The 24798-nt window shown below is 39.1% G+C and overlaps 2 protein-coding genes across 4 annotated transcripts; both read left to right on the top strand.

Moving 5' to 3' along the window:
* Positions 1 to 1465: 1465 nt before the first annotated feature.
* Positions 1466 to 12259, top strand: LOC143467167 (coiled-coil domain-containing protein 158-like). Of its 2 annotated transcripts, none has more exons than XM_076965019.1 (26): positions 1466 to 1495; positions 2268 to 2373; positions 2603 to 2970; positions 3560 to 3751; positions 3975 to 4153; positions 4272 to 4419; positions 4634 to 4756; positions 5044 to 5157; positions 5359 to 5486; positions 5754 to 5873; positions 5982 to 6108; positions 6452 to 6610; positions 7877 to 7968; positions 8088 to 8295; positions 8466 to 8669; positions 8968 to 9099; positions 9315 to 9445; positions 9595 to 9729; positions 9838 to 10006; positions 10105 to 10249; positions 10332 to 10399; positions 10553 to 10686; positions 10934 to 11046; positions 11222 to 11366; positions 11467 to 11654; positions 11744 to 12259. In XM_076965019.1, exons 1-26 carry the CDS (start codon positions 1481 to 1483, stop codon positions 11803 to 11805), a joined length of 3705 nt encoding a protein of 1234 aa, XP_076821134.1. In that variant the 5' UTR covers positions 1466 to 1480; the 3' UTR covers positions 11806 to 12259. The 2 variants fall into 2 exon arrangements, with proteins under 2 accessions (XP_076821134.1, XP_076821135.1); XM_076965020.1 differs by having other exon boundaries at positions 11270 to 11366.
* A 398-nt stretch (positions 12260 to 12657) lies between these two features.
* LOC143448418 (THO complex subunit 2-like) lies at positions 12658 to 24670 on the top strand. Of its 2 annotated transcripts, none has more exons than XM_076948163.1 (39): positions 12658 to 13073; positions 13661 to 13719; positions 13861 to 13952; positions 14085 to 14207; positions 14423 to 14544; positions 14622 to 14755; positions 14935 to 15104; positions 15236 to 15328; positions 15499 to 15639; positions 15779 to 15948; positions 16085 to 16280; positions 16406 to 16441; positions 16543 to 16673; positions 17169 to 17270; positions 17500 to 17584; positions 17720 to 17813; positions 17889 to 17969; positions 18054 to 18150; positions 18270 to 18387; positions 18547 to 18726; positions 18968 to 19132; positions 19275 to 19412; positions 19524 to 19661; positions 19916 to 20060; positions 20254 to 20411; positions 20493 to 20621; positions 20846 to 20986; positions 21088 to 21147; positions 21306 to 21421; positions 21667 to 21773; positions 21874 to 21897; positions 22040 to 22103; positions 22322 to 22407; positions 22745 to 22882; positions 23014 to 23054; positions 23799 to 23834; positions 23924 to 24059; positions 24156 to 24214; positions 24300 to 24670. In XM_076948163.1, exons 1-39 carry the CDS (start codon positions 12994 to 12996, stop codon positions 24369 to 24371), a joined length of 4257 nt encoding a protein of 1418 aa, XP_076804278.1. In that variant the 5' UTR covers positions 12658 to 12993; the 3' UTR covers positions 24372 to 24670. The 2 variants fall into 2 exon arrangements, with proteins under 2 accessions (XP_076804278.1, XP_076804287.1); XM_076948172.1 differs by having other exon boundaries at positions 23927 to 24059.
* The last annotated feature ends 128 nt before the right edge of the window (positions 24671 to 24798 follow it).

Genomic DNA, 24798 nt, shown 5'->3' on the forward strand with positions numbered 1-24798 from the left:
TATACACTGATATTCTGATGTCACTTTCACTTTCTATATAAAACTTTTTATCTTTTAATTACATAGCCTAAAGTTTTTAAATATGTTCATGTAGCAATTAAAGCCAGCGTAATGCCCAACAAAATATATAATGCACATACCAAATTTCTTAGTTTCTAGGAAAAATAACTCCTACTGTTTTTTTTTTTATTACGAAAAACAAAAATATTGTGTTCGATGGACAGTAGGCTATTCAGTCTATTCAGTCTGTTCAGTTATAGCTAGCAAGCCACAACGCTACGAAACTAATCTGACGTCAAAGTAGGCTCATGTTCACTTGAAAATATCTCGCCGGTCATTTCTTGCAAAAGCTTTATTGTTCAAGTCTCAATTACCAACTGACATCTTAGACTGACCTTCGACAAACGATGTCGTGCGTAGGGTCAAGGCGTTATGACAATACCTTGAGGGCAAATAATTTTCCCATCGGATTTGTAAGATCTTTAAAGTAACATCGGTAGCTGCTGAGTCTCTTAATCAAGAGATGGTAGCAATTAAGCTTTTTTTTATCGACTGCAAACGCTAATCCTAGTGCTGTTTATCAGGCTTACAATTTAATCCGACGTTGATTGATGAAAGCAATGTTGTCAATTCCGGATGGAAACGCCTCATCAATTTTCCTCTACCTTCACTTGGCAGGTTGCTTTCTTATCTTACTGAGCTGAATAATAAATGCTTGTACAAAACGCATTCTTAAGTTATAAAGATATCCGTTAACTTTTTCTTTTGAAATAGTACAGACTGCATCACAAATCTCTTGTTTCAGGTTAGCCAACAGCGAGCGCTACGCAATGCAGCTTACAAAATATACTGAAATGAGACATTAAACTTGTCTTATTCTTGTCGTCTGAGAAAACTTTCATCCTTCCTGAACAGAAGGCCATTGACTCAAAAATGCGTTAAATTATTTATCACTCTATATTTTCTTTGGTGAAAGAGAGAAATGTTTCACCGTATGTTCCATTGGAATGTTTCACGTCAAGAGATTACGCGTCGATGCTATTAGCAGCCTGTAAGACAATTGAATTAAAGTTCCCGGTTTGCATGGTAGGATTGTAGGCCATTATAACTGGAATATTTTTGCAGTTAAATGTTTATCTTTCACTCTTCATTTACATAACAAAATTGTTACTTTTAGCTATAACGAGAACCCAAGTCTTTTTTGGTTTTGTTCATGTTTAAACGACAATTGTCAAAGAAATTTAAAACAATGAAATAGTTGAAACAAGGTGCCTATTTGCAGAGAAAAATACCCTGAATTGGCCATGTTTTTGCCTTGATTGTATCTATTGTAATTAACAACGATCATGTTTTTCACGATTTGTGTTTCTATGCATTAATTAATTTTACGCACCACTGCGCATACAACCGGCAAGCATTGAAGCGTGACATATCAACAGTTCGCAATTCAACAAATTGATCAGGGTTTGCCAGAAAGACTATGGGTTGCGTACAGGTTGTGCTCGTTGTTATTTCTTTAAAAAGTTTCTATAAAACGTTTTGACGTTATATACGTACAGTTTAGTTTATTGCCAGAATTATTCTGACGAATATATTTCTATTTTGTGTTACACTATCCTTTACACTCTTACAGTCTTAGCCTTAAAGTTGAAGTCGGACAATGTTGATTGACGTATTGTACAGGCTGTATCGGCCTAGATCTTGATGTCAAGCTGTACTTTTTTGCTTCATGTTTCAGTGCTTGCAGCATAGTTGATCACTTTGCGCCGTGTATTTTGACAAAATCTAATTCAGCTGTCCTCAGCAGCAGCTTGGGAAATGTTCGCTTTGTCACTTGTCAGGTTGTTAACAAGAAATAACAGAGACACAAATTCTGCGACCCGACTGAAAATTATGGCGGTTTTTGACAAGAAAGTGTGTGTGCAAAAACGCAAACTTAGGCGTAAGGGCGAGTTTTGAATGAAGACTTAATTCTTTGGTTATTTATTATAAGTTGGCGTTCAAGCAGCCAACTTTTACTTTGGTTTGTTTATGATAAATTGGCGTGAATATGTAAAAGTTCGAGGTGCATGTTGATGAGTCTTTTGCGTGCATGTGCCACACTTTCCACTTTGGATCCTGATGGTGATGACATAGATTAGAGCACTGGCAGACTGGCTCGCGATAGGCTAATGCAACTGAGGGTCAATGCCCTACAGCACTATACCATATCTAAATAAAAAACAGGCTTATTCCTATCGCTGAAATAAATGGTTATATTATTTCAGATGGCTAGTAGTGACTATGACAGGAAAATAAAACAACTTTTTGAAGAAGGTAGAAAGTTGGGAGCTTCTGGATTAATTGAAGCTGGAAACACTGATTCCAATGCAGGTAATTTGTGTGAGGGTAGATCTATATATGTTTTGAACTTTGGCTGTCAAATGAAAATATACTTTGGATTTTCCTTAAAAGTGTGTTGATTCCCTATCTCTTTCTACTTGTATGTAGTTGGTAAAATACTTCTTTGTAAACTGTTGTAAAAAACATAAAAACTCTGTTAAGTGTTGTTGCTGTTGGGACATTTATAATTTAAATTATATCTCTAATTTTATCTGAACAGTCAAACTGACTTCTTTGAAGCCAACCATTGATGTGCTGCAACTACAAGCAGAGCTGGAAAAGCAAAGCAAGGAAACGAACCAGCTTCAGCAGGACATAAATGCTGCGAAATATCGTATAAATAAAACCGGACAAGTCCTTGACCGGGAAAATGTTCAAACTGCGCCCGGTGCATCTTACCAAGACACGAATGCTTGTGGTGACTACAGAAGCACTTCAACTCCCTCGAGAAATTTCAACTCCAACAACAACGTTGTTGCCAACTATGGACTTGGGAAAGTGCATTCAGAGTATATTGCTTCTAGCACGGAAATGTCAGCTCTAACGAAAAATAAAATATACTTGGAAAATGTCTTGGAAGATGCACAGGTTTGTCGATCACATTGCATTGTTTAAACAGCGCCTTCATTGCCTGTGGTGCTATGACTTTGATTGTATTTGATTTTTATCTCAAAACTTATTGTAAATTTTAACCATTGACTGTAGGGAACAAAAAGTAAGGTCAAAAAGCCTGAGGGTTTACGAAGTGCAAGATAAAAATTACAGTGGCGCTACTATGACGAAAAGGCCACCAAACCCAGAAATTTTTCCGCTCAAAAAAATTACTAACTAAAACAGAAAACCATAATTGTGTTAATAAAATGTGTTAATTGTAGATGGTTTCAATGGAAAAATCTTGTATGAGATTAAAAGCTAATACTTATACCGATAAGCTGCTACTTTTGTAATGGAACTACATTTTAGAATGGTTTCATATAAAATAGTGTTAACCAAACTATTACTAGCAGCTAAGTCATTATGATCTGCACAACCTTTCTCCCAATTTGCTATTTAAAATGATTTCAAGATTACAAGTGACTGGTAGAAGCCATACATATAGTTATATATGGTACGACACCATACAGCTATTTTAACTATAGCAGCATTATTATATCATTATAACCTTCACCTCATCCAGGCGCAGATCGAATACCTGACGAGGAAATTGGATGAATCTAAGGAGAGTGGTGAGCAACAGAAGGAGCACTTCCGAAGAGCGATCGAGGAGCTGCAGAGGAAGTTGCAGGAGACAGTGGCTGGGAGAAAGAAGTTGATGGATCTTCGGCAGCAGGACATGGATCAGCAGGAGGAGATGATCCACAACTTGCAGGTGAGTTTTTTTGTCAACCTTTTCAGCTTCTGTTTTTGGTAAAATCCCTCTGTTGGTGTTAAAATAGTTATGTTTGTGGGTCAATGGTCTTGACGCATTTCCATTTATCTTTGCTTTGTAATTTCATTTCAAATTTTTCGGGTTAGGTTTAAAAATCATAATTTGCTTCATGCATTTCAAGTTTTCACTGTTTCTATCCTTAGTTGTATTTTTTATCTTTTAGACGACTTTAAAAGAGTTGGCAGCTTCCAATCAGATGCAGGAGCAAGCTCTCCTGGATGCTCACGAGCGGATGGAGATCCTCGAGAATAGAAATCAATCAAATGAAAGGGCAATGTCTCGGATTAAAATAATTCTCGGAAACATGTTTCAGAAAGAAGCAGGCAACAGCAAAAGCAACAGGTACCAAGTCGAAAACAAAAAATTCAAACAGTTGACGTAGTCGGTTTAGAAATCTGGACTTCTATTTATAAAGTAAATTGTTATTAATGTGCTCTCTTATTTACTTCCCTTTCGCCAGATATTTTGAAAATGACCACCTTACTGATATGCTGCCGGACTTGTTGGTCGATAGTTTTGAAAGATTTGTCAAAAATGCAACGGACGAGAGCGACTGTCTACGCAAGCAAGTCCTTCAGCTTGAGGCAGAGCTGCACGCAGCTAAACAAGTGAGAAATGTTTTCACTGTAAAATGAACAATGTAGAAGTTTTCCAAAATTTGTTGGATGATGACGGTCTAGTTTTAAATTGTGGAAGAAAGAAGATTGTTTGCAACATTGTCCGCATTTTGCAGTATCTTTACTAAATGCAATATTATTTAGAGTCACATTTTAGTTTAAGAGGTTCAAAGTTTTCTGATCCATCGACATCTTTATTTTTCAGTCGCATGATGCGGAACGATTGGTGGCAAACTCGGATGCGGCAGACATGATCCGGACTCTGAAGCTGGAGCAGGAAAAATTGCTGAATGACGAGAAGTGCAGATCCCAGAAAGCTGAGGAGTTGGTGAGATGTAGAATTAATTGTGTAATTTTATCATCGTAATAATGAATTATTTTATGTTTGTCATCATATTATCGGTGAAATATTTAAAAAAATTGATATGATGTCGTTATGTATGAATTACAGAATTGAAGACACACTTAAAGCATAGGAAGCAGTTTAAAGCGATGTAATTGCAAAGTGCATAATTGGTTAACTTGGGAATAATTTTCTGCATAAAATAAATCAAATATTAAGATACTAGAAAACGCGCTCATAAATATACCAAAGAAAATCTTCTCGTATTCCAGTTGTCAGCAATGACCAATGAGGTGAAGCAACTGCAAATGGACAACAACGCTCAAACCCGATTGGCCGAAGATTTTCGTCAACAAACCGCCGAATTAAACAAGCAACTGGACGAGGTGACCGTTAATCCCACAGGGGGGGTAATTAACGCTTGTAACACACCGGTTAATTGTCCGTCCTTCCAATCAACTCGGTCAACGCTCGATGAATTATTCAAGATTAGATTAGAATAAGTCGAGCTGATTCTCTTGTTACTACTCCCGCGAGATGCGCCGGACGCGACCTTAAAATCAATTCTTACCACATCTATTTCGCAGGCGAGACGGGAGCATTGTGACGTAAAAGGCGACCTTCAATCGAGGGTGGTAAGTCTAGAGTATGACGTCAGATCATCCAACGATCTAGCGCAACGTGTTAAGGGCGAAACCGCGGTGCAGTTGCAAAGGTGAGCTCTTGTGCATGTTAACAATTTGGCGGTGCTCGAATTTTCTGAAGTGTTCGAGCTGGGCTTTCTCATATTTTATTTTATACCGCCCTACTGCGTCTCGAAACAAAGTCTTTTGATGAATTTTGTTTAAAATTGCTTGAGTAGATTTCTTAACTTGAGCATTATTTTGATTTTCTCTCATAAATGTTTGATCGATTCAAAAACTTTGATTTAATGAACTCAAATCAAATTTTCAAAAATTTGTTTTTGGTTTTCCTGCTGCAGCATCACAGAGCTTCAGACACGCTTACAGGAAACTTTGGAAGAACTTCAGACGGAAAGGGAACAACGCAAGGCATTGTGGGTAAAAGACAACGAATCAAGCCGCGAAATCAACGAATTGAGGTCATTGACGTCACTTTTGTTACAATTTTTCACGTAATATTTGAGCCATTGTGATTTCGTGCGAGGTATTATGATGTCACAGTATGCTGACATTTACTCACCAATCAGGTCGCAGGTCGAAGACAAAAGTTTAGAAATTTCGAGACTTCGCGAGATCGCGGCGCAGCTCAGGGGCGACCTCACCACGCGCGTGGCGAAAGAAATCAATGAAGCCGAGAACGCCGAGAGGAAGAAGGTGAGTTATCAGCACAATTGCGTCATATCCGGTACCGATTGTCAACCGCGATGTGTAAAGTGCAGTAGAGCAATGCCGACGGCCGCTCAACCTAAACTCAAAAGTGTTTTAGTTAATTGTCAACTAAGCGCAGTTCACTGATTAATTAAATTCGAAGTGAGCTGACTGGTAAGCGCTTTTTTGATAAACCATTTTTGTTACGAACAAAACCTTCACATCGCAGCAGTTTTAACGTTACTACATCGCCGTGTCTCCAGCGAAAACACGAACAAATGCTCAGGCGTCCACAATCCGTTCGTGGGTCTGACTCGTTAACTTCCTCACACGTTTCATTCCCCGCCAGGCCGAGGACAAGATTGAAGCGATATCCAGGGAGAACGTTTCACTTCGCGAGGAAGTGTCACGTGTTCGTGCGTCACTGGAGGCGACGGAACGTCAAATCGCGGACGGTGCGATGGAGCGGAACGGAGCACTTCAGATGCTCAAAGAAAAGGACCAACAAGTAAGATTTCTATGGAGAGCTTCTTTTAGAGATTTGGACGTCGTCTTGGAAATCGATTTTATTCGGCTTTTAAAGTAATCGATTTTCGAATCGATCTTTAAATGAGGAATCCTGTGGCACACAACCACGCATTGACGCAAAGCCTCCCGTAAATTATTGAAATCATTTACGCATGAACGCTTGCAGCCTGTCAGTCAAGTTAAAAAATTGCAACGTCTCGCTTTTATTGTGTGCGTCACACCATTTTAGGGTGAAATTATATTACACTTAATTACCTTTAGTTTTTACGCCAACAATTGTTTCCGGTGTCGTCACAATCACGTTTTCCGTTATTTAGTTGTTGATAACATTACGTCATTTTGTGATTTGCATTTCAACTTTTGGCTTGGCACTATTGTCATGAAGCGATATGTCAATATAAGGTTTGAAACAAATTTCCCCGAGTTGAACAAACTTACACGAAGACTCGTGTAAAGTGGAACACGCGTTAAAAAAACTTCACATATCGTTCATGCTCGTGAAGTCATGGGCGTTGAGACGTCTTCAAAGCTTGTTCATATGAACGCGGATAAAACGAATACGACGAAGAATTTATTGGGAAGAATTGCGCTATTCCAACATCGATATTTCCTGTAGGTGTGTGTAGAACGTTGTTTAGGATCCGATAATAATCGCAGTAATGGGTGAAATGGAATCAATAATCATTTAATCCTGTGCTCCGTGTACGCCCAACAGCTGTACTCGTCGCTTGAAGCAAACAATACATTAGGATGTCGACGTTTGACCTATCTGACCGCTACAAACACAAGCGTTTTTGCTGTTTAATAAAAGATATTGTATTTCTCTCCTAGAAGTAGATTGGGCAAAATGAAATTGACTGGTTGCTTTTCGACGAACTTTTTGTTTCGTTTTGTTGATTGTGTTTATAACAATAACTATTACACGGTGATTTACGCTGACCATAACAATAACGGCAAAAATATCCACCCAGGATTGGCAACCAATTATAAACTGCGAGTTATTCTGCGAATGAAATCAATCAAAGATTCTCATGAAGAGACAAATAATAATTTCACGCAAAACTGACGCGTTAGGTTTCAGGCTACACTTCAGGGAGCTGAAAAGTTTGCAATTTATAACAAATTCTATCCATGACATGATGCTTTTTATACAATGTTCACTGCCAGCCGTCGTCCAAAGTTCTGCTAATTTTACCAGCAGCTCCATGTTGTTGTGTTCACATTCTCACATGTTGTGTCGGTTTAGGTTGAACGTCTCACCACTCAACTGGGCCTGACTGATCGAAAACTCGTCGAAGCTATCGGGGACAGAAAGAACTTGGAAGAAAACTTAAAAACGTGAGAAACTTCGTAATTTTTATGTATTGTGACGTCACAAATAATGAAACACCGCTTAGAAACGTGGTTCAAATTTTTACGGGACTTTTACCGAACGTTTTTGTCGATTTTTGCGGCAGACTTCGCTCCGACTACAACGACCTCACGAGGACAGCGAAGAGCAGCAAGAGCGACCTCGAGCGGACGCGTTCAGTTGCGAACGACAAGGAACGAATATCGATGCAATTGCGCCACCAACTGGAGACGAAGACCGAACATTTGAAATCGGCGGTACAGGAAGCGGAAGTGACGAACGTGAAAAATAAAAGACTGGAAGATGAACTAAAGGTGGGAACCGTGCGTTGTGGTTATTTGCCAGAGACAAAAGACGTCGGGACCTTCTCAACGTTGAACTGTCCTGGCCAGTATGAATAATGTCATGTCGCGTCTCAGTTTACTTTCACGGGAAATCCTGTCTTAATCATTTTACCAATTGCTGCTATTGTGACGTGTCCCAGGAAGTGACCGCGGAATTGCAGAAGTCACATGACTTGGTGAAGAGTAAAGAGGAGTCGTTGGCGGATTACGAGTCACGCATGAGTGCCTTGAATGAGGAGAAGTGTCGGATCTCATCAGATGTGCAGAACATCCAAGTTCAAGTAAAGAACATGATGCAATCTAAGCAGGAACTGACGTCACAATTGAAGGAGGCGGGATTCCAAGTAAGGATGTACACGTCATAGTCCTGGTTTCTCCTGTTTTTCATTTTGTGAACTATACTTAGCTCTATCTTGTGGATTGGGACTTTGGCCAAAATTTTGGTTCTGTTTTTAAACTAAATCCTAAACTAACTAATTTATACATAAATTACATAATATTGATGGAACTCTACAATTTCTATTGCACTTGTTGATAAGTTTCTTTGTCAATTCTGGCCTTCTGTCTCCAAACAAACATCTTATGATAAATCAGCATCAGTCCTGTCATGTTAAGCCCGTCCTTTACTGTGCGCATGTGCAGGTTAATCACCTCATTGAGGAGAGGGATCTCTTGACTAAAGAGCTGAAGACGTTACAAGCAAGATACAGGGATGAGACTGGTGCTTTGAAGAAGGAGCTTCGACATAAGAAGAGAGATTTACACCACACCCAGGTAACTCGGGTTCGAGTTATACCTCCAGTCAACAACTTATTATCGCCTGATGAATTTATTGCTGTACTTGGAGTTAATAAACAAGTTTATCTGGAAAAGGCGATTCTTCTGATTTCCAGTGCTGTATAAACTATGCATTCATCTACATTCTACAACAAACAACAACTGTAGCGACGAGTTTTTTACTGACACTTATTTCTCATCTTCCCATCCAGGAGAGCTTACAAGCGATGAAGAGTGTTGACGGGAAAGCAGCCCAGATCGCAGCCGACATGCAGGTTGAGGTCACTGACAAGCGAGCTGTCATCGACTCGCTTCAGACTGAACTCTCAAAAGCTTATGACAAGTCAGTTTGTCGTCATCGTGTTTTGCATAAATTGTTCTAACATAAGGACAAGGTGCATGGTTCCAGGACTAAAAGACATCTTAACGTTGCTAGTTCTTATAAACGTTTTAAATGTCCTCAAGCTCTCAAACGTTAATTCTCGGTTCCAGACTTGAGCTCGAACAAAGGGAAACAAAACATCATAAAAAAGAATGCGCTCGGCTGCAGAAAGATGTCGATGACGTCACAAAGAGTTTAAAGAAAACGGAAGAAGAATTACGCAATAAATCGAAAACTGAGAAAGGGTAATTACCAGAGACTTCTTAACGCTTTAAAGTTGTGACGTAACAAGGCACATTCTACGTTCCGCACTGACATGCATCTGATGGTGAAGCAAGATCTTGATGTTGCAGATATCGTCTCGGCGTCGAAAGGCTCCAGATGGCGCTAGAGAAGGCAGCGGTGAGGAACGCGGAGGCGCAGATGTTGATAAACAAACAGGAGAATGAGATGTCGAAGGCCAACATCCAACGTAACCTGGATCTGATGGATAAAAGGATCCCCTCCATGCAAATACCCCAGGCAAGGATCACACAACCTCTCTATTCTATTGTCAATTTACTACAAATATAAAAGGAAACTTAGTTTTCGAGTTGTTTACGACGTCATAGCTTTCGCAGGCCGAAAGAGCTAGCGGTGCTTATGGACGGACGACGTCACAACCGCATAATTACGTCGTTTTGCAAAACATGCTCGCTCGAATCATGACCACAATGGCGCCATCTCGCGACGCAACCGTGTCCGGATCTGCTCAGGCTTCATTGGGTAAACTAGTGGTTTCCTTTCTTTCTCGTGTGAGGTAATAAAAGAGGTATTGTGAGGTAATAATGACCGGCTTTGTTCTCAGTGAACCTTGCAAAGGCTGATCAGAGGCAGGCAAAGTACACGTCACTCCCTGCTGATGAGATATACAAGGTTGGTTGTTTCAACTTGTTTATAAAGAAATATTGACAAGAATAAATCTGATTTTAGTTCATTTATTATTTTGACTTAGTCCTAGCTAGTAAATATTACTTGCTGGGTGATATTGATTGAAATTTAGAACCAGAACATTTTAAAATTTCCAAGGTGTTGGCTGAAGTACGGGACCATTTGGCGTCACGTGACTCTAGACCGGATGTGAGATCAAGAAAATCGAAACAGAAGTCATTGACGTCACGCAAAAAGCAGAAAATCATATCAGTGTCTTCGGATGATGAAAGGTTTCCAGAATTTTTACAAGCCAAATTGTTATTTTCTATTTTTGTTATCCAATGAATTAAATTATTGATCATTGATTAACTTCTGTTATGCGACGTTTATACTTTATACCCCTTGGTCGTTGTTGCCTTAGAATAGATATAAATCGATTAAACTTTCTCATTCGTGTGAAAAACTGCTTTTTTAAGTTTTAAAGTTTCACTGCTGTAGGATTTTACATTTAAAAATTAATGTTTTTATTCAAACCAGCTCTGCAACCCCGATATTAATGGTTCATTCCAACGCTACCGTGTTTAATTCAACGAGTCGAACCACTACTTTTGACGACGACACGATATCGGACGTGGAACAACATCCAACCGGTACTTTGCTTAAAACTTTTTCCTGTCTTATAACCAACAATAAAATGTGGACCAACACAACCAGCTTCTGTTAGTTTAAATTTTTTCCCCATCGTAATAATGGGTCGATTGGTTTGTGACGAGATTTCCACTGAATCAGCCTTTTGCTGATTTTATGCATCTCACATTATTGCAGAGTGTCATAAAACGTCCTCCCCATTTAAAGCTGGAGTTGATTTTGAAGGAGAGAGACCTCCATCCCCGGTCAGCATCCTCCTGGGAGCTGGAGATAGTCTTCATGTTGGCGCCAAGAAACCACGGACGTCAACATCCCCAGCAAGGTGGCGCCATCTATGTCTCCTCTTTGTTTTCTTTTGAGTTTTCCTCAAACTTAGTCATTTTAAATAAATTTTTACCCAAACGAACCGAAATTTTGTTCAGAATTCTTCAAGAGAGTAATGTGCTGTCACCTGATCACGACGTCTATGACATCATAAGGAAGGAAAAAGCGCGGGAAAAGATGGTGAGTGCTGCCATCTCTGACAATGCGGAGGAATTGTGTCGGCAGTTACAGAGCAGACTCGAAGGTTTATCGAAGATGGGCGGGAGATTAGAAAAGCAAAACCAAGGTGAACCTGAATTCAAAGTGTGACGAAGTTTTCTGTTGTTTCTAAACTAGAAAGTAGCCTACATTTAAAAGGTCCATTTTATTTGACAGATACAGCTAAACTGATCAAGAAACAAGAAAGAAAACTGCACCAAGTGCGTAACGTCAGATGATGTCATTCTATAGAAAATGACGTCATGGATTACGTAGATGCAGTACTTTAACTTGAGATTTTGAAACTTTGTGTGAAGAGAACCCAAGAAGTTTTTTCGGCGAACTAGATTTTATTTTGTTTTACACAAACTTACTCAAACGATGTTGCAGATGTTTTTGTTCCATGCACATTGTTTTCATGTAATCACTATTTCTGTGAACTTTTATATCTTCGCCTTCCTATTATTTAGTGTATATGGCAAAGTTTTTGTTCCACTGTGAGGTAGTTCCTTATTCAGTCTTCACATTGTGTGCTTACGAAACAACTTTAGTTCGTCCTGTTTTTGTATCATTTTTGGGTCAAAGCCTGTATTTTGCAATTTTCTTATTTTATGCCTTCTCAGATGTGCGTTTTCAGGTGCTTATCCACTCGTTATTCGACACAACAATAAAAAATTATTTGGCATAATCCTACCTGCATAGGCTGCGTTTATGGTTCACAGGCGAAAATCAAATCAGATTAAATTGCCAGACGGCCTACGCCAAACACGTTTTTTAGATTTTTTTATTTGTACAGTCGCAATGTGTTGTAAGTTTTGACAATGCCTGCTCCTGTTCAGTGACCCCTGAGAAGTTGTCGGGCCTCGTGGAAAAACGAACCAAGATCCCTATGAAGGCCTCTGCTCTGGGCTGAGTGTGAGAATTTTATTCAACTTTCTGCAAAAGTCGTCATTATTTTATATACATGAGGTCAAGGTGCTTTTGCCATCTCGATTGATACGTCCGTTTCGGTTTTGCTTTGTAGAGAAAAGTGTTGACTAAATCGAGTCAACAGTTTAGGCACTGTCGTGGAAATTTGACGATAAGATACCGGTAGGACCAAAGTGTGTAGCCTATTGTTATTGTAGGGAAATTTTGTCTGGGCTTTGCTCGGTTGTTGCAGCTTTTATAACTATGTTTACAAGAAAGTAACGGAGGGTGGTTTTGCAGTCAGCCGGTTCAATGTTTCTAGTTTATCAGCTCACCTTATAATGAGTAACGTTTCTGCCTGTCATCCGGTCCTTTCTGCCATTCAAGGCGTTTGATTTGTGCTATAACCCAGGTACCTGACTAACTGTGATTCTGTGGACTGCGCGACCATTTCAAGTTGTTTCGTGCCAACTTGATTCGCATGCGCGGAGAATCGTTTCTTACATCATAATCTGACAATGGCTGCAAATTCGTTGCATTTTCAAGTGGTTAAGTTAGATCTTTGCAAATCATGGGAAAAATCCGGAAAAGCTCAGATGTAAGTAACAAAGTATTATTGGTTAATATATACTGAGTCAATAAAACTGTATTTAATCGAATTAGTCACTGTTTTATCAAGCTAGGTTATTTGTCATGGTGTTGTTTGAATGAGTCTGCAGTACTAGCTTGAAAACTACTGCTATTCAATATATATCGTATAATACTTTAAGTATACCAGTTTGGCAGTGTAGGACATGGACCCGACTGGAAAGTGTGGCAGTTTTCAAATTTTTTCGTGATTGTGTGGACCGAAGCCTCAATTCTCTGTTTATTTATTACAAATTAGCATTCAAACAACCAGTCTTTCTTTGTTTATTTATTAATTATAAATCGGCGTGATGGGTAAATTATTCAGCATGCATATTGATGAATCTCGTGCGTGCAGGTGTCATACTTTCCACTATGGGACATAGGTTAATTTCCACGTTGTTTATTAATTTATGTTATAGGTTTAACTAAAACTACACCGCTGGGGTTATTTACTATTATATGCATATAAGTGAGGAACTTCGTGATTTGCCTTTTTGATGCAGGGGTCATGAAAATTTACATTTTTAACCTGTACAAAATATTTGAATTTTGCAGTGTCTCACTTTGCAACGAAGCCTTGAAACACAAACACCCTATGCTTAAAGCAGAAAAAGGTTTTTGGTTATTATAATACTGAAGTGTGTACTACACAGTGCATTAGATTTATAGTTTGGTTGCTACAAATCAAACAAACTCATTAATAAATTACAAGTTTAGGACTCTCGAATATATGCCAGATACTTCTTTTTGTACAGACATCAGAAGAATTATTTATGAAGTAATTCACCAGGTGCTTTCTGGGAAATTAAAAACTGAAAACTTTATTGCTTTGCTGACAACATTGAAGGTGCATGCAAGATTTTTTATTGTTGTTGTTATTATTGTTAGAATGGAAATTTTTTACAGTTACATTTAAAGGCAATTTTTTCCAAAACAAGCTGCTGCTCATCAACAGCCATTTAACACGAGATTTTTGTAGGAGTCGAGTGAAGATATGAGTTCAATTATAGCTGATGTTCTTTCAATGATTGATATTGAACTTGGGGCACTTGATGATAAAAAATCAAAGGAGAAGTTTATATCACTTCTATCATCATGCAAGGTGCTGATCTGTCTTATCTCTAACAGAGCAAAAATGCAAGAAAGATTAACAGCAATACACTATAGCAGTATAGTAAGACTGTAGCAATATGGCCGACCCTAACAAAGATAAGTGTCTTTGTATTTGTGCATTCTGTACTGTATAATATATTCTGTTATTGAAAGAACATTCAAATGAATGGTTCAAGTGAAATGTTTTACTCTCATCCTTTCTAGGACGAGGTTGGTGTAGCGTTGTTGAAGGAAAGGTTGGATGTTGAAACCCTCGAGTCTCTTAAGCTCATCAACAGCACAAAGTTGTTCCAACAGAAATACATAAAGACAAAGACAAGGCTTTTGTAAATAATTTCATCTTTCCTACGTTGATTTTTTTGCATTCATTTTGATCTAAATATTTTTTTGTTATTTTTTTCAGTTACAAACAACAAAAGTTCAACTTACTCCGTGAAGAAATGGAAGGATATTCAAAACTCGCTGTGGAGATTGGTGACTTAAATGGATCTCGAATTACTGCTGTAAATGTACTGGAGGACATTAAAAGCTTAATCGGTAAATGTTGCTTCAACAAGCTTGCGAACATGCGCTGGTGTCTGTTAATTTTATGCTTTGCATTGTTGTCAATTTATTTCTAAATTGGTAACTAATTATTTGTTGGGGAGGTTTCGTTCATTTGATTCTTAACTATTTTTATTGATCTTTGAAACTGCAAATGATTTTCTTAACGTTAGGTTGCTTTAACATTGATCCAAACCGAGTCTTGGACCTGATTCTTGAATCATTCGAATGTCATCCCCAATTCGCTAAGGACCTCTTCATCCCTCTGCTCGAGAATTATCTCATCTTATGTGAAAGGTCAACGCTCTGTCATTTGCTTGGGTTTAAATTTGCTCACTACCAGGTAGCTATCATTCACTTGTGTGCCTGCAGTATGTGTTAAAGTCAAAGTTGTTCAAAGTTTTTAAACTACAGGATGACAAGTTTTATTTGACTTACCTGGCTTTATTTTATTTGGTTTTTTTCTTTGATCAGAATTCAAGCCACAAAACCCCAAAGTCACTGTACACAGTGGCAGCTCTCCTAGTGCACCATAACCTTATATCATTGGATGACCTCATGCCGCATGTAGGTTCTAGTTACCCATTTCTCACATTATCTGTATGGATAACAAGTCTATAAGCTAGTTGGAAATATCTGTAATATTTGTTAATATTGAATGCGTAGTGAATGCTCATGATAACATGTTGACGTCGACGCATTGTTAACAAATAATTAACGCCTGGTGATGCTTGCAGCTCATCCCTGGCGATGACGTCTTGAAAGATCAGTGGGAGAAATATGTGGGCATTGCCACGGAGGAAGCAAGAAGGACGACGGTGATGTTGCTCAATCCATCTGAGAAGAAAGATGACAAAGATGTGAAGATTGATGCAGATGTAAGTGATCTCGAGGACTAATCGTCTTCTGTACAACGTACGACTTTTAATTAAAGCAATTGTATCAATAGTTGTATGGAACGAACATAAATTGTTGTCTAGAAGCATATGACATTCTGGTACTTGTTGATTTCTGCAGCCTTCGAACCAGAAGTTAGGTTTATGTGAAGCTCTCCTGCGGATTGGAGACTGGGAAGATGCTGAGCAGATGATGGAGAAATTCACGTTTGATCACATGATATCCCATAAACCAATCGCTACTGCTTTGTGCGGTCTGGTCTCCTACGTTATTGACCCTCTGTATAGAAAGTAAGTCGATTTATATCAGTTCAGCGGTTACACTGATTTTAAGACTTGTACTCCACAGTATTTCCGGTTGAGAAAACATATGTAGGATATTGGACGCCAATAGATTAGCAATCAATATTAAATTTCACCATTTCAGAATGTCCGGTGAAACTGCTGGCAAGTCCGTACCGATTCAGTGTGAGGATCATTACATATTTCCCACTCGGGCAAACGAATGTGCTGACCTGCCTGAAGCTGCGTTTCCAATGCTTTATAGATTGGGGTGTAAAGTGAGTCTTGACCCGATCTTGCTCATAAAGATCACAAGGATTGGCAAATCGTTCTTTAAAGAGGCAAGTCCTGTTGTCAAACTGAGCAATTTATCGTAATGAAATAACTCAGCACTCTCGTAAGCTTCATTATGACCTTCACATTACATCAGACTGTCGTGATCGTTAATCAAATTTTTCTACCACAGTACGCGTCGGCATCTGAAACCGATCAAGAGAAGCTGGTAAGTCCTCAGTTACATTGCAACTGTGGCTTCTAAGTGTTAACATATTATATACTGTGACTTACACACCCCATCTAACTTGCATTGAACTCGTTACACAGAAGTCTGTATATGGAGGCTTCCTTGGTATTGTGAGTTCAGTTCTTCTTCCGTCTCTCTCCCTGGTGCTGAGCAATGCTTACTTGTCTGAGGAAATCTGGCAGATGATCGCCGACCTGCCGTACCAGACAAGGTGAGATGGTGTTGTATTGTAATACAGGTGGGCTTTTAGACTTACAGAATGCATCGACCGTATACGATAGGGCTATAATGTCCCAGAGCTGCAAGACATAGACAAATCTCCAAGTGCTTTTACTTAGTTATTCCAATAAATTTAATTTCTTGTGGGTACTAACTCATGAAACAGCTTTTGTTTACACTTTAAACAAGTGCGCAGCCAAGAATGTTTCCATAAATAAACAAAAGCAAGAAACACGTAACATAAATGGCATCATCCTTCCATCATTAAATTTATCACAAAAGCTAGAGCTTTCTTCTTACAGTGCTAGTATTTTTTCACAATTTGGATATTAAAGGTCAAATAGCTAAATTGTTACACCACCCGCGTTATAAAACGCCTACTGCTTGTTTGACCAATGAACAGAGCTGTAATCTTTCAAAGCACGCATTTGAATTCAACTGGGTGTAAGTTTTTTTTTGTTTTTGACGCTTTCACCATCACATGCAGATATCGGTTGTATGGCGAGTGGAAGAACGAGAGCTACAAGAAACATCCAGAACTTTTACTCGCCAAAGCTCAGATCGTGGATAAGACGAAGTATATTATGAGGTAAGAATGTAAAGTATGATTGGCAGAATGGTTTCAAACTCAACACATCGTCGCTTGCACTTTCCCTCAAATGCATCATACCGTTAAGCTAAATGGGTTTCTATTCCACTTTATTTGTAATCTCACCAAATAAGTCAATTGTGTGCTGTTAATGTTTATCATTACCGTATTGGTTTGGTGATTCTTGGACAATACAATTATTTCTAATGTGTTGGTGTGTCCTCTAAAGGCGTTTGACGAAGGAGAATGTGAAACAGACCGGTCGACAGATGGGGAAATTGAGTCACAGCAGCCCGACAATACTGTTTGATTATGTGAGTTGTCGTTAAATATTTATTATTTATTACTGGATATATGAAAGAAAATGATGTTACGATATTCTGTGAATGTTTGCTATAATGCTATGATCAACTTCAACACATCAGTCGTGAAATTAAATTCCTTTGCAGATCCTGTCTCAGATTCAGCGTTACGACAATTTGATCCTTCCGGTTGTGGATGCATTGAAATACCTCACCAACCTGACATATGATGTCCTTGCATGTAAGTGTCCAGCACAACCAGTCATTGGAAATTTTGTGAATTCAGTGAAATTCATCAGTTTTTTCAAATTTTCAGTTTGCATCATCGAAGCATTGGCCAACCCACAAAAGGAGAGAATGAAACACGACGACACAAACATCTCAAATTGGCTGCAAAGTTTGTCATGACAATTTTATGCACAGTCACTTCCATTCACACCGAGATTAGCAATACTCTAACGTCTCGCATTGTATATTGCAGGTTTAGCCTGCTTCTGTGGTGCAATATTTAAGAAATACCCGATTGAACTGTCTGGTCTTCTGCAGTACGTTGCAAATCAACTAAAAGCTGGAAAAAGGTAACTTGATGTGTTCTGCACGCTTGGTACGTTGCTTGTATTTTTCTTTCATGTTGCTTTTTATTTTGACAAAGACTTTAAAACTTTTATTTGGTTGATCTCGGTGACTTTGTTTTCAGTTTGGATCTGCTCATCTTGAAGGAAGTTGTGCAGAAGATGTCTGGGATCGAAATCTCAGAAGAAATCACCAACGATCAGTTGCAAGCGCTCTCAGGAGGAGAGATCTTGAAGGCAGAGGTAGATGTTTAGACCGACATTGCTAACTTTAACTTTTCTTACTTCACGTCCACTTAATAATAAATCGATTGAAATTTCTGCATTTGTAAAACATTGGTATTGAAGTGATTGTAATGCTCTATATTGTTTCGTTAAACAATAAATTAATCTTTTTCGAAGGGAGGATATTTTGGACAAATCCGGAACACAAAGAAGTCGTCAAACCGACTGAAGGAAGCACTCCTGGAGCAGAACCTCGCTCTTCCCCTCTGCCTCTTGATGGGCCAGCAGAGGCAGGGAATCGTGTTCAACGATGAGGAGGAGATGCATCTTAAACTCGTCGGGAAATTGACAGACCAGGTACTTGGCTCCCTGTCATATTATGTAATATATTTGGGTTGACCAAATCATATAAAACTGCTCCACCATGTAGTACCGTATGCTTACGGCAGTTTTGCTTTTAATCTGATAAAAGTTGAAATGTGTCGATTAAACTGTTTGAGTGGTCATTGATTGAACGTAATTTAAACCTGAGATTTTATTTAACACCAACATCTATAAAGGAAGGTACGAATCTTAATTTGATCATTTTTTCTCCAAGTGTCACGACACGCTTGTGCAGTTTGGCAACTTCCTCTCGATACAGCTTGGAACAGAGGAGTATGTCAAGCGGTTTCCCACCATAGACATCCTCGCAACCCAATACCACACTCCTGCCGATGTCGCATTCTTCCTCTCGAGACCGATGTACACCCACCAGATAAATGTAACTTACCTTCATCTAGTTTGCAATCTTTATCCCACTTCAAATAGATTAATTATCATCATTACGATGAGAAGACCAGTGCAGCATGTTGTGTCCTGTTTTACGTCGCGTTACATGCTCACTTCATGTTACTTGAATGCAGACAAAATACGACGAACTTCGTAAACAGGATCGAGCGAAGCAGAAAGGCAGCCAAGATAAATCCCAACGTTATATAACGGCAGCTGACAGCGTTTCCCACCCAATTTGTTCCCTTGTCCAAACTATACATCCTGAAAAGGTGAGTGCTAAATTCAGTATATCCTTGATCATTTTGTGTTTTAATTACACCAGATATGGGTTCAACAGCTGTGGTGAAGCACAGCAGTAGAAAACGCTGGTTTATACGTAGATTTGGATTGACCTGTCTCCGAGCTTTTACACAACATTCTGGTCATTGACATTGTATGACATTGAAGTCCCGACTGCAGCTTACGAACGTGAAGTGAATAAATTGAAGCAGGCCATGAACAACAGCGAACAGGAAAGTGTAAGTTGGAATCGATTTTCCTGGCAGACTTGGTTGGTGCACTGGTTACTTTGGAAGTACATGCAGTGCAATTAACATATTGTCTCATAAAACAGCTAATTGCTAGATAGTTCAATCGTCAATTCCAGTGAAATTTTGCGATGATTGCAATGAAATTGTTTTCTATGATCGAAAGTTACGAAAACTAAAAATGCGTAACCATTTTACGAGTTTCAAGTCAAGTTTCACAAAAGAATAATATTCTACGTTGGCAGTCGAACGACAATCGCAAGAGGAGAGAGAAGGAAAGATGCGAGAACCTGATCTCGAAGCTGAAGGAGGAGGAGAGGAAACAAGAAGAATACTGGAGCAGGGTGAGGGCGAGGTTTAAGAGCGAGAAGGACGGATGGTTCCTTGCAAGTGAGTGCTCCTGCCGTCATCAATTACTTCACTTCCCTCATCGAGCGACTTCCTCATTTAATATAAGCAGCATCCACACATGTATTATGTGCCGCTTATTTTGTCTTTAGCTGCACGCACTGATTCCCTTCCTGGTCAGTATTTGCTCATTTAATAGTAGTCAATGTAATGTATGATATCTATCCTTCCACAGAAACGACAAAGAACGACACCATCACGAAATTTCTTCAGTTGTGCATCTTCCCACGAAGTGTCTTCTCATCACTGGATGCAGTTTATTGCGCGAGATTCATTCACATCCTTCATCTGCTGAAGACTCCAAACTTCTCCACCTTGTTGTGCTTTGACAGGGCAAGTACAATGCATTTCTTGGATCGTTCTTTCGTGGCATTCCTCACATAGAAATATTAATGAGTTGGTTGGCAATTCCAGATTTTCTCCGACATCTCGTACACAGTTGCGAGTCTCACTGAAAACGAAGCATCTCGTTATGGCAGATTTCTATGTACAATGCTGGAGATTGTCCACAAATGGCACGCCGAGAAAGCTGTCTATGACAAGGTACGGCTTATATGGGAGCAACAGAGCAATTTAAGAACATTTCCATGTGCAGTGACACACATTATAACACTGTATAGTTTTCACTGCATAGCGTTCATTTGTATCTGTGAAAGAAGATGTCAGCTATAGCTCTTGCACAATTCTATTGGCTTGTGATCAACATATTGAGCGACCCTGCACTAAATAATGATTCGTTAACCTGGTTGTGTCACATTTTCTCGTAGGATTGTGGAAATTTCCCGGGATTTGTGACAGTCCTTAGAGCAAGTACGGCGGACGGGTCAAGCAAAGCCAATCAGTTGGACTACGAGAACTTCAGACACGTTTGTCATAAATGGCAATACAAACTAACCAAGGCTATCGTGGTGAGTGGAACTATTCCTTATAACAGAGTCCACAATGAAGGTGACTTTGTGTAACTTAGCAACGTTCACAAAGTCAGTGATCAAGTCATTTATCATCGCAGGTTTGTTTGGAGTCGAAAGAATTTGTCCAAATTAGGAATGCCCTGATGATCCTCACCAAGGTACGTCTTGCGTCTTCGTCGATGTACTTGGCCTTAAACATTTAACTTGATATAAGATACTGATCATCACCGCGATGCATGAATTCGATTCTCACAGCCAATGAATGTAGTTTTATGTTCCCATTAACTTGTTGGATTTAATCGATATTTCATTCCAGGTCCTTCCTCAATTCCCAGCAATAACCAGTCTGGCTGGAGCACTTGAGAAGAGAATTGACAAGATTCGAACAGAAGAGAAAGAAAAAAGGCCGGATCTTTTCGCTCTTGCTATGGGGTTAGAGATCCATAGAATGATATAAATAAATTGCATATGATAAGTGATATATTAAGATCTAGATCCTGCGTCCAGTTGCATGGCAAAGGTCATAATGGATTGTCATCGCTGCATAATTAGTTAAAGAATATGACGAAGGTCGTTTTAAAACTAATTTAATCTGATTCAAGCAAAAATGTCGTCCTCCATGCGTTGAAAACTCACCAGTGTCATAGTTAATGAAAGCATTTACTCCTCCTTCCTAGCTACTCTGGCATGCTGAAGATGAGGAAACCGCATATACTTCCGGAGCATCTCTTCCACAACAAGGCTCCAGCATCGAATGATAAACAGGCGACTGCGAGAAGTACAGGTTGGTAATAAAATGGATGAGCTTGTGAAATCGCTGCATTTATGATGTTGTTTGTAAACATGTGCTTCCTCATCTCGACATAATTTTTGTTTTATTGCAGAATCTTCAGAGAAGTCATCGTCAGGTTGGTCTCATTATTGCGCTCATTGTCGATGTAAAAAGTTAATGCCCATGTTTAGACCTATTTAATAATATATTACTGGCTGTCATGCTTGTATCGCGTAGAGCCGTGGTCAAATTTAAACTACTTTTTGCTTCTCCTTCAGACAAGTCTTCAAAGGAAAGAGCAAAGAGCCGGGAAAAGTCAGCTAAGAGAAAACCCGAAGAAAGGTCAGTTTGTGTCAAGAGTCTTTGGCATGTTTGTACGCATCTGCATCACTTGATCATTTACCAACCATGTGCTATTGTACTTGGTCTATTACAGCCTACAGATGCAATTACCATTATATGTCTGTGCAAGTCGGGTTTTCTGCAATGCAACATGATTTGAGTTTGAGACTTTTGAATTAACGTTCATATCAGAATTACTGTAATGACTGTCCCAACAGGAAGGAGCACACGCCAAAGCCAAAGGAAGCAAAGACGGCAAATGGCAACAGCAGGGGCACGAGTAAGGAGAAGGCACTAGCAGCAGGTACCGGTGTAATTGCAACTTTTTCGAATCAGAAATTGCCTTCTGGTCTTTTCTCCAGTATTTAGATGTGTGTTTATTTCGATAGTTGGGTGTAGTTGTCATGCTTGTTGTCATCAGTAAGTCAACACCGTCCTATTTCCATGTACGTTGTATGTCTTGTTGACTATTGACAACAATTTTTTCTTATAAACTACTAGCAGTGCTTTTTTGTCCGCGCTGCACCAACGACGAAAAAGAAAATGATTCATTTAAACTTATTAGTTGCATAATATATTCTCCCCCCTTTAACGTAGCCCGTGAATAATTTCGAAGTAATTGCAACAACTTCGTGTCACAGGAGACGCCAAACCACAGTCACGATCGAGTTCGAAGGCAGCTGACGATAGAAGGTCGATGGAATTGCACAAAGTGTCTTCGCACAACGATGAAAAATCAGAACGTAGAAGTAATTCTGTCACTCACTCGTCTGAGAGAGGTGAAATTCCAAAGAAATGCTTTTACCTCTTTCTGCTTGAAGAACTCATTTCAGATTTTGTGATTTTCCATCATAATTGCCAGCATGCTTTATAGAGTTGCTGTAAATTTTACTTGTGACATGTTTTTCAGAACACAAACGTCGGAAATTGGAGGCGGCAAGTCAGGGGAAGGTTAGTAATAGCAAGGTGATAACGCTTACTCCTGCCAAAGCATGAAATTGGCAAGTGACGCCCCTGAAGAAAAATCTTCTGGTGTCTTCTTCGAATAGACAATAGAATTATTATCATTCTGCGATGCCCCGTCGTTGTTTTGTTAACGGAAATTATACTTCTCACGTGACGGTGAAATTCGGGACCACGCAATCAATTTCAATCCACTTTGTTTCGTCTTCAACTGTGTATGCAAGCAAGCTACTTCAAATATATTCTCTCACAATCACATTGTGATGAAATCGTCTTGGATGCAAGAAGATTCACAACCTGACGATGATGATGCCTTGGCTGTCTGACTTTTAAATTATTGTCATAGATTAATCTTATTTTCACAGAGATTTAATCAGTTTCCAGCTAATTCAAAAAATAGTTTATTACTGGTTGTTTCCGTAAATGTTTCAATAATTCCACAAATACCAGTCTGCAGCAATATCGGGTGTTACTTGTGAGCTACAAAATAAGTGAAGGATATGCAGTTTTACCAATAACATCTCTCTCGCGCGTTACAACATAATGCGATGAGGAGCTTTGAGGGATTATTTAAAGTCTAGATCTATTAGTTGTCATGGACTGGCAGGTTTCAGTTAAATTGATGTCGACGGAGCAGTCAAGTGATTAACACTTTGATCTTGTTCTTGCGTCTTCTTCAACTCTTTTTATATCTGTCGTCACTTTCACTTCAATTTGTGTCAATCTTCACAGGAGCCGCGAGTTGAAAGGAAACCTAAAGATGACAGGGTACGTTGTTGCCTTTGCAAAAACTTTTTATTTTTTCTTCAAACCTATTTCTTTAAAAGCTTTTATGTGAAATCTTCATATTCTTATAGCAGAGAAAAAGTGTTGGTAAAGAAGTGGTTGAAGAAAATGGACTCGACGAGCAGAAATCGAAGAAAGTGAAAGAACGGAAGCGAGAGCTAGCGAGTCCTCGGGAAGGCGACGGCTCAAAGAGACCAAAAACTGAAGGTAGAGAAATGTCAATTTGTGTTGGTTTCAATAAAATATTGGTAAAACTGATTTTATGCGTCGTGTCATTGACTTTATTTTTATGACTCTGCTCAGGTGATCGCAGGAGCAAGGAAAAGTCTCGAAGATCCGACCCGGGTCCAGTCCAACGCAAGGTTTCGTATTGAACAGACCAAAATTGAATAAATTATTTGTTGTTAAATGAAAAGTAAACTTAGGAATCTTTTCTTTTTGTCACAGGAGGGTGAAACAAGAAAGGAACGTTCTGGAAAGGAAGCGAGCAGAGAATATCCTTTTGATGTCAATGTTTAAATTATTTGACATTTAGTCAACATTAGTTGGTAATATTCCTGTTGTTAAGATTCGGTTGTTCTCAACCTGGCACATTGCCATTGCAAAGAATAAACAATTTGTTGGTTTCCTTAATTCATAATCCTTCACGTCGCGTAGATGAGGCACGGGGATCTACAATCCAGCCAAGATTGATTTTATGAGACTCCTACAACTGACATGGCCAAATATTCTTTTGAGCTGTAAATCTTGTTTTTACTGAACTGCCAAGCTCTGTTCCAAAATGCTTTCTTGTAAAATACATATCGATACAAATTGTACTCTCAGTTGTAGTGGACATACTTTTTGCTCAGCCATCGCAGTTTATTCCGAACTTACAGGTGTTGAAATTGGATTCCTAGAAACTGCTTCTGTGGGGAATTTTAATCCATGCGTTTTTCAAAAACAC

The sequence above is a fragment of the Clavelina lepadiformis genome, chromosome 1 (assembly GCF_947623445.1).
Source record: "Clavelina lepadiformis chromosome 1, kaClaLepa1.1, whole genome shotgun sequence".
Lineage (NCBI taxonomy): Eukaryota > Metazoa > Chordata > Ascidiacea > Aplousobranchia > Clavelinidae > Clavelina > Clavelina lepadiformis.

Bases quoted from the DNA above. Each gene is read 5' to 3' on its own strand.
- LOC143448418 (XM_076948163.1), top strand. From the start codon at position 12,994: ATGGCTGCAAATTCGTTGCATTTTCAAGTGGTTAAGTTAGATCTTTGC. The intron at 17,271-17,499 runs GTAAGAATGTAA...TGTCCTCTAAAG, and splicing joins AAGACGAAGTATATTATGAG to GCGTTTGACGAAGGAGAATG. The intron at 21,898-22,039 runs GTTGGTCTCATT...CTTCTCCTTCAG, and splicing joins TTCAGAGAAGTCATCGTCAG to ACAAGTCTTCAAAGGAAAGA.
- LOC143467167 (XM_076965019.1), top strand. The intron at 4,757-5,043 runs GTGAGATGTAGA...CTCGTATTCCAG, and splicing joins CCCAGAAAGCTGAGGAGTTG to TTGTCAGCAATGACCAATGA. The intron at 10,250-10,331 runs GTAAACTAGTGG...CTTTGTTCTCAG, and splicing joins ATCTGCTCAGGCTTCATTGG to TGAACCTTGCAAAGGCTGAT.